Below are 9,629 nucleotides of genomic sequence, written 5' to 3' on the forward strand. Positions count from 1 at the left end.
CCCCTGGCTCCGCCCCTGGCCCTAGTCCTCCTTGATTGCATCGCCCATCGCCTGCTTCCTTCATGCATCTTCATCGACCAAATCATCCACATGTCACTTCCCAGATCGTTCCCCTGCTCCTCCCCATCGGTGCAACCTCTAGGTGACATACCAGGTGTGCCACACTATCATTTTGGGGCTGATCCCGCCATCTCCCGTGATTGGTGGCTCATCAGGTTACTCGAGGCTCAGACGACTGGTAGCTAGGTAGCGACGGCGTGGCAGCGGTGGGCGGGCGGCAGGGGCGGGCAGAGTGGTGGGAAGTTTCACGTGGTTTCTAGCCCGCCAAAAGTTTACGGAAAGAGAAACTTCCCCTAAACCAGAGGAAAGTTGTGGCCAAGTTTACATGATCCTGTACATTTATTTCACCTTTTTAGGGGATCTGTTGGAGAAGTTTTTTGGCCCAAACTTCCACTAAATGGTACTCCTTATGTAAAGAAATATAAGATCGTTTAGATGATTAATATAGTGATCTACACAATCTTATATTTCTTTTTTTTATAGAGAGAGTAGTTTCTTTTTGGATAGGGGATCTGTTGGGGTTGCACTTAGTCACCTAAAACGTATTGCGGTTTGTTTACACTGAGGGAGTACCTCTTTTGGTCGTGTAACCTGTCATGCTTTGGGGTTCTATCCCCAGTTGTTTTCCTTCTTTAATAGAGCACATGCAGTTTTGTTTCATTGTTTTTGAGATAGCTCACCACTCATGCCGAATGGTCCTGCATGGTTTGAAAAATAAATATTTTTCTTCTCCTTTAATAGAGCACATGCAGTTCTCCTGACTGGTTCTAAAAATAAAATCGTATGTATCACGAAGCACGCATGGACATATAAATTATATCGAAGTGCTATGTATGTACAAATGATATTACGATAATAGAATTTAGTTAGAAGAATGTGCCTGCAAAGAGGGCATCAATCAAACACCAAAAAAAAAAAGATTCATCTCCGTGCAATGTTCAGCACATCATTTCACACTGCGAACATATGACTACAGATGAACAGGACAAGATTGTAACATAAAACTGAGCTCAGCACTCCACATCATAATTTATTAGGTCTTGCACATCCAATCCTATACATCAGCTCTAGATGAACAGTAAACACCATCTCCCAAAACAATTGAAGTGTGAAGTATCTTTTTCTAGTAAAAACTGTCAAAATGTTGTAGCTAACAAAAACAACAATTTCAAAACCTAACCCCAGCCTCTGCATAAAGCGATACAGGCAGCCAAAATCCCATACACCTACATGATAAAATCTATTGCCTTCAGCAAAACAGGCCCAAACCTTGTCATGTTAAGGACAATGTCCTGCTTGGACATGTAAACCTCCCCAACCTTGTCCCATCCACTGCTCCTAATGGCTTTGGGGTCTTTGATCACAGTATGGTTCCACCCATATTTCTCCAGCAACGTGCTCTCCTCTGGACTGATGCTGTACCTGACATGGCCTAGGCCCATGTCCCGTGCCGGTTTTCCATAGAACCCATCAGCCATGAATTCAATCCCATACGGCACAATGTGCACCACCACTCCCCCTGATCGCAGGAACACCATGTTAGTCAAGCCCGCGCCATGCGCGCCCATGATTGCATCGCACGAGTCAACAAGGCGGGCGAATTCATCAAGACTAGAGTCCATCTTCGGGTCAACCTTGACCACCTCAAAACCAAACCATTCCAGCCCTTGGACAATGTACGGTGCGTTGATGAACCTCCGGGTTTTGCCCCGATCAATTAGCATTATGCGGGGCTTCTTGTCAGGATCATCTCTATCAGCCTTGTAGGGAATGGCCACCTTGGCTGCAGGCAGACCATAGGCTCCCCGGACAAACAACCGGAAGTCCATCATTGTGTAGTTCTGTGGTGACAGGTTTGGATAGATGCCAAGGTCACCATGGCTCCTCAGACCAACAATGACATGCGGATAGCACCTGACCTGGTCGTCTGAATCAAAATCTATGATGTCGTGTCGTGTGAGTTTGCTCAGGATTGTCATGTACTTCTTGCTGAACCAGGGTTGGTTGTTTGTCACAAGGAGTTGAACATCCCTGTCGAACTGGCGGGCAGTGAGGAACAGTGGAACAAGGACATCACTGAAGTCGTGCCACACATTTGCTGTGAGCCCACCAAGGGCAAATACAATGGCTGGCATGGCATACTTGGAGGTGCACCTTGGTGCTGGTTGCGAGGTATTCAGAGATTTGACAGTCACCTTCTTGACCCAGGGAAGGTTCTTCCGAGACTGGGCTCGAATACTCCACTCTTCACCGTCGGAAGTTTGTGTGTGTGGGACATACATGACAGTGGACGACTGACCAATGGTGCGAGCATCGCCGCACAACTCACAGATGTCGAAGCGTGAGTTGGAGAGGTCGCAGACCGTCGAGTTCGGTGGAGGTGTGCACTTGGTATATGGTGCTGAACCTGTTTCACAATAATTGTTAGTCCTCAACTTTGAATGATCAGTACATGCCAGTATGAAATAGTTCCATGAGTACATGTTTTGATGGTGTTGATTCGCTGAACAATTTTAACAGGGGTAGCACGTAGCAATGGCAGATATTTGGATGCAATATGTTTGTGCAAATAATATTAATCACAAGAAGAAAACACCACAACATCCAGACATCTAAACCAAAAACAGATAAACTGAATAAGCACTAATGCCGTATCCAGAAAGGGTATGCGTAGGCTGAGCAATCAGCCCCTACAATCATAATATTCCAACCAGAGGTTTACAGTATGGCCATTGTATTCCTGATAATATTTCATAGCTAGTTACATACTACCTCTGTACACTAATATAGGACAGTTTTGCAGTTCATGCATTAGTTTACAGAGGGAGTATGAAATAGCAAGCAAGATTAACTGTCATGTTAAGATAGCAAACAGGATCAAACAATAGAACCAAATATAACCAGAGCAAGCAATTTTTCTCATCTTGGACAGAATTGCCACATAAGCATATTCTTTCGTGACACTAAATTACAAATTTTGTATCTTCTACTGTACTCCCTCCGGTCCTTTTTACTCCGCATATTAGATTTGTGTCAAGTCAAACTTTGCAAAGTTTGACCAAATTTATATTAAAAATTATCAACATCTACAATATCAAATATGTATGCTACGAAACTACATTTCGTAATGAATCTAAAAATGTTGGTTTGGCATTATGAATGTTAATACTTTTTTCTATAAATTTGGTCAAAGTAAAGACACTTTGACTTCAGACAAAACTTATATGCGGACTAAAAAAGACCGGAGGGAGTACATGGGTACTACGTTATGGGTATATTCGGATAAGTGCCGAAGGTTGCCCTGACAAAAAGTTGGCTAGCCAAAATTTTAGTTAAGGTTTTGCTTGCCAATGCCAACATTGGTTAGAAAAATGAATTACAGTTGGTAATGGAGCTTTGGCATCCCATAAATTCGGTCTCCAAAACAAAGGCTAATGTTTCGGTCATGACCAAAAAATTGATAGGGTGCAATTTTGGTCACAATCCAAATACACCCTAAGCCTTTATGAATAAAACTACAATGTCCTCCAAAGCAAATAAAGTTAGGATCTGCTACATACCTATATGGAATAGAAAGAAAATTCATTTTTGTTATCACAAGTACAGACAACAATTCTAGAAACAAAAATTTTTGGTGTTCTATGTAAACATCATTTAATACTTTGCACAGTTTGGAAGTGACAGGTAACCGGGCCAAAAAAAATCCTATGTTTTTCTGGTATAAGTTAGGGTTTTTATTGTTTTATACTTAAACTGTTATTAGTTCTGCAGATAAAAAATAATTCTTGATGAGCTAAAAACATTATGTGCGGTCAATGCATCATGCCCTCAATCAGGCTTGCTTAACAATTAAAAAAACAGGCTTGCTCAATTGCTGTCTAGAAAATCAGTTTATATTAGTCTAGCAAAATTCTGCTGAATTCACATCCGGCTAAATCTAAACCTAAATTTCTAGGCCTTTAATAACTACTCCCTCCGTTCGGAATTACTTGTCTCGAAAATGGATGTATCTAGAAATAAAATATGTCTAGGTACATCCATTTCTGCGACAAGTAATTCCGAACGGAGGGAGTACAACCATTAAAACAGTTCCATGCTTAATTTTCACAGTACAGAGCACTTCAGTTATATTCCCCAACAAAGGAAAAAGCTTTGTGTTATTGACTTAGTGTGCACTACAAGTCATCCAAATGTGGACCACTAGGATGAATAATTAGCTCCTACCCTCTAGAAAGAGGGTCTATTCAACATTTCCATGTGTTGAACTTAAGGATAGCATTCACTGTTAGCTTTAGTGCCCTACAAGAATCAACTTTACATATAAAAGCGCATCAGCCAGTCACTGCTAGTTATAATCACCTCCTTACTCCACTACAGGTGAAGTTGCTTTGGGAGCAAAAGCAAAAAATAAAATGATTGGCTGAGGAACAAACTTATTTGCAATAAAACAACAAGCCTTACCAGATCCTCCTGCATTCCTTTCTTCTTGGTCCGGCGCGGTCGTGGTCGCCATCCCTCCCTCGCCGTCCAAGTCGGAGTTGGCTGGAGTAGTGCCTTGAGATGCTGGTTTGGTCTCTACATTTTGTCCCCAATCAGAAACATTCAGAATTTATACACTAGCTGATCCGTCAGAATAGGCCATAAAAACAAAGAAGAATGCCACACCAGGAGTGTCCTCTGGAGGCTGTTTCTGCTCTTCCATTGCCTCCATGGAAGATTCATCAAGCTCTGCATCCCCGAAACCGAACCATCAGATTTTACTAATCCGGTCTGGATTCCGAAACCAACGAGCCTCGGTAACTAAAGGGAAATCCCGCCCATTTCCTATGTCCGCTATGCTTACCAATTTTTTGGTCACTCCCCTCCTCTTCTTGCTTTGACGAATCAGACGTCTCCCCTTCTTGCTTTGAGGAATCAGATGTCTCCAAGTCTGAATACGGGAAGCGGTCAACAATCACAAGGAAACGACGAACAAGACACAAGCAACTGCAAAGATGTTGCAAAGCGCATGGATTTCATCTTCTTGCCTTGGTCCGTGGAGGAGACCGGCCGGTCGCGCACCGTCCGGGGGGTGGAGTCGTCCACATGTACCGGGGTGAACCGCGAGGAAGCTGAGATAAATCTCCAGTAAGAACACACGAGGATACGGTACAGAGGAGAGATGACAAGAAAGAAGAAGAAGAAGAAGAAGAAGAAGAAGAAGAAGAAGAAGAAGAAGAAGAAGAAGAAGAAGACCAAGTCGGTTGGGCGACTGACCGTCGGGGCCCTGCGGGAAGCGGCCGGTGAAGAGGACGAGGACGAGGACGGCCGCGACGAGGAGGGCGGCGAAGGGCGCGCCGACCCTGCGGCGCCAGATGCCGCCCAGCTGGCCCGCCTTGCTCCTGGCCGCCTTCGGGGACCCCATGGCTCCCCCCGCTCCCTCCCTCTCTTGCTGGTCTTGCTGTGGCACTGGCAGTCACTCCCTCGAGCTTCTTCTTCTGCTGCTACTTTGTAGTGGTATGCCGCTGCGCTGCACCATGAAGAAGGGACAGAGCGGCGACAGACGGCGGCGGTAGGGCCTCGCGGCTTGGCCTGTGGAATGCGGAAGCTTGCGGGGAAAGGAATGATGGAGCTCTGATCGGAGAAAGCTTGCCTGCTCCGGTGGATTGGATCATTAAAAGGGGAAAAGGGGATCTGGGTTGGGTCTGGGGCGGCCGCCAAGAACTCGATTCAACTCAGAGTGAGGGGGCAGCGCCCGGAGAGAATGGTACTGCTGCTGTAGACGGCCGGGCTTGAGAAAAAGAAATGGCACCGTGACAAGGAGCCTGCTGCAATTTCGAAGCGCAAGTACTTCAAACGTGTTCCTTCGGCATAAAACCGAAAACCGCACCGAATATTAGGTTAAGCGAATTTTCGGTTAGCAATTTTCACCTACCATTTTCGGTTTTTGGTTTTACTAACCGAATTTGAAGAAAAACCGAATGGTAGAAACCGAATTTTCGGTTTATACCGAACGCCCGCCCCTAGCTTAGGCCCAAATGGGGCATGGATCCGGCGCTAGGCCGACCATAGCTACCTCGCCAGAGGTTGAGCGGTCTGCCTGGCGTCAGAACGCGCTGGCGGACACGCACCCCCTCCGCCGGCGCGCCGAGCATCAGGACGCACCACGTGCCTCCTCCAACGAGGCCATGGCACGGGGTGCCCGCCGTGCAAGACGCCGAGCGCGGGAACCGGCGGTAGCCCTCGCGGCGGCGGATGTTGAAGGAAATATGCCCTAGAGGCAATAATAAAATATGCCCTAGTCAATGATAAATGTTTATTATTCATGCTAGAATTGTATTAACCGGAAACATAATACATGTGTGAATACATAGACAAACAGAGTGTCACTAGTATGCCTCTACTTGACTAGCTCGTTAATCAAAGATGGTTATGTTTCCTAACCATTGACAAAGAGTTGTTATTTGATTGACGGGATCACATCATTAGGTGAATGATCTGATTGACATGACCCATTTCATTAGCTTAGCACTCGATCGTTTAGTATGTTGCTATTGCTTTCTTCATGACTTATACATGTTCTTATGACTATGAGATTATGCAACTCCCGTTTGCCGGAGGAACACTTTGTGTGCTACCAAACGTCACAACGTAAAAGGGTGATTATAAAGGTGCTCTACAGGTGTCTCCAAAGGTACATGTTGGGTTGGCGTATTTCGAGATTAGGATTTGTCACTCCGATTGTCGGAGAGGTATCTCTGGGCCCTCTCGGTAATACACATCACATAAGCCTTGCAAGCATTGCAACTAATGAGTTAGTTGTGAGATGATGTATTACGGAACGAGTAAAGAGACTTGCCGGTAACGATATCGAACTAGGTACTGAGATACCGACGATCGAATCTCGGGCAAGTAACTTTCCGATGACAAAGGGAACAACGTATGTTGTTATGCGGTCTGACCGATAAAGATCTTCGTAGAATATGTAGGAGCCAATATGAGCATCCAGGTTCCGCTATTGGTTATTGACCGGAGACATGTCTCGGTCATGTCTACATTGTTCTCGAACCCGTAGGGTCCGCATGCTTAAGGTTTCGATGACAGTTATATTATGAGTTTATGAGTTTTGATGTACCGAAGTTAGTTCGGAGTCCCAGATGTGATCACGGACATGACGAGGAGTCTCGAAATGGTCGGGACATAAAGATTGATATATTGGACAGCTATATTCGGACACCGGAAGTGTTCCGGGGAAGTTTCGGATAAAACCGGAGCACCGGGGGTTACCGGAACCCCCCGGGGGGTTAATGGGCCTCATGGGCCTAAAGTGGAGAAGAGGAGGGGCTGCCAAGGCAGGCTGCGCGCCCCCTCTCCCCCTAGTCCGAATTGGACAAGGAGGGAGGGGCGGCCCCCCCCTTTTCTTCTCTTCTTCCCCCTCTCCTACTTGGACAAGGGAAGGGAGGGGAGTCCTACTCCCGGTAGGAGTAGGACTCCTCCTGCGCGCCTCCTACTAGGGCCGACCGCACCCCCCCTTGGATCCTTTATATACGGAGGCAAGGGGCACCCCTACACACAAGTTGATCCACGTGATCATATTCTTAGCTGTGTGCGGTGCCCCCTTCCACCATAGTCCTCGATAATATTGTAGGGTGCTTAGGCAAAGCCCTGCGACAGTAGTACATCAAGATCGTCACCACGCCGTCGTGCTGACGGAACTCTTCCCCGACACTTTGCTGGATCGGAGTCCGGGGATCGTCATCGAGCTGAACGTGTGCTAGAACTCGGAGGTACCGTAGTTTCGGTGCTTGATCGGTCGGGCCGTGAAGACGTACGACTACATCAACCAAGTTAACGCTTCCGTTGTCGATCTACAAGGGTACGTAGATCACACTCTCCCCCTCTCGTTGCTATGCATCACCATGATCTTGCGTGTGCGTAGGAATTTTTTTGAAATTACTACGAAACCCAACAGTGGCATCCGAGCCTAGGTTTTATGTGTTGAAGTTATATGCACGAGTAGAACACAAATGAGTTGTGGGCGATATAAGTCATACTGCTTACCAGCATGTCATACTTTGGTTCGGCGGTATTGTTGGACGAAGCGGCCCGGACCGACATTATGCGTACGCTTACGCGAGACAGGTTCTCCCGACGTGGTTTGCACAAAGGTGGCTAGCGGGTGACAGTTTCTCCAACTTTAGTTGAACCGAGTGTGGCTACGCCCGGTCCTTGCGAAGGTTAAAACAGCACCAACTTGACAAACCATCGTTGTGGTTTTGATGCGTAGGTAAGATTGGTTCTTGCTTAAGCCCGTAGCAGCCACGTAAAACTTGCAACAACAAAGTAGAGAACGTCTAACTTGTTTTTGCAGGGCATGTTGTGATGTGATATGGTCAAGACATGATGCTAAATTTTATTGTATGAGATGATCATGTTTTGTAACCGAGTTATCGGCAACTGGCAGGAGCCATATGGTTGTCGCTTTATTGTATGCAATGCAATCGCGCTGCAATGCATAAGATTGGCGAGACGACAACGATGCTACGATGGAGATCAAGGTGTCGTGCCGGTGACGATGGTGATCACGACGGTGCTTCGAAGATGAAGATCACAAGCACAAGATTATGATGGCCATATCATATCACTTATATTGATTGCATGTGATGTTTATCTTTTATGCATCTTATCTTGCTTTGATTGACGGTAGCATTATAAGATGATCTCTCACTAATTATCAAGAAGTGTTCTCCCTAAGTATGCACCGTTGCGAAAGTTCTTCGTGCTGAGACACCACGTGATGATCGGGTGTGATAGGCTCTACGTTCAAATACAACGGGTGCAAAACAGTTGCACACGCGGAATACTCAGGTTATACTTGACGAGCCAAGCATATATAGATATGGCCTCGGAACACGGAGACCGAAAGGTCGAGCGTGAATCATATAGTAGATATGATCAACATAGTGATGTTCACCAATGAAACTACTCCATCTCACGTGATGATCGGACATGGTTTAGTTGATTTGGATCACGTAATCACTTAGAGGATTAGAGGGATGTCTATCTAAGTGGGTGTTCTTAAGTAATATGATTAATTGAACTTTAATTTATCATGAACTTAGTCCTGATAGTATTTTGCAAATTATGTTGTAGATTAATAGCTAGCGTTGTTGCTTCCCTGTGTTTATTTTTGATATGTTCCTAGAGAAAAATAAGTTGAAAGATGTTAGTAGCAATGATGCGGATTGGATCTGTGATCTGAGGTTTATCCTCATTGCTGCACAGAAGAATTATGGGGCTGTTTGGATTGCAGCCCTCAACTGCCAAACCAAAAAATTGGTCATTGACCAAGCCTGGCTTCCGGTTTGGATGGGAACCAATATTTTGGTGCACCCAGCCAACTCCCACTTCCCAAGTTCAGCTCGACGCCAAAAAGTTGGCAAGTCTGGGGCGCCCGAATCCTGCGCCAATAAATTGGCTAGCCAACGATTGGCAGGGCTCACATAGGCAAGAACCAAACAGCCCCTATGTCCTTGATGCACCGCTAGGTGACAGACCTATTGCAGGAGCAAATGCAGACGTTATGAACG

At 45.8% G+C, this 9,629-nt stretch overlaps 1 protein-coding gene across 1 annotated transcript; it reads right to left on the minus strand.

Annotated features, from left to right (window-relative positions):
• Window positions 1-1,054: 1,054 nt before the first annotated feature.
• Window positions 1,055-5,838, minus strand: LOC123102288 (beta-1,2-xylosyltransferase XYXT1). The gene is made up of 6 exons (XM_044523588.1): window positions 5,317-5,838; window positions 5,088-5,171; window positions 4,904-4,990; window positions 4,726-4,788; window positions 4,522-4,635; window positions 1,055-2,467 (listed from the first exon to the last, which is right to left on the minus strand). Exons 1-6 carry the CDS (start codon window positions 5,462-5,464, stop codon window positions 1,287-1,289), a joined length of 1,677 nt encoding a protein of 558 aa, XP_044379523.1. The 5' UTR covers window positions 5,465-5,838; the 3' UTR covers window positions 1,055-1,286.
• Window positions 5,839-9,629: the final 3,791 nt, after the last annotated feature.

Source organism: Triticum aestivum, chromosome 5A (genome assembly GCF_018294505.1).
Source record: "Triticum aestivum cultivar Chinese Spring chromosome 5A, IWGSC CS RefSeq v2.1, whole genome shotgun sequence".
Classification (NCBI taxonomy): Eukaryota; Viridiplantae; Streptophyta; class Magnoliopsida; order Poales; family Poaceae; genus Triticum; species Triticum aestivum.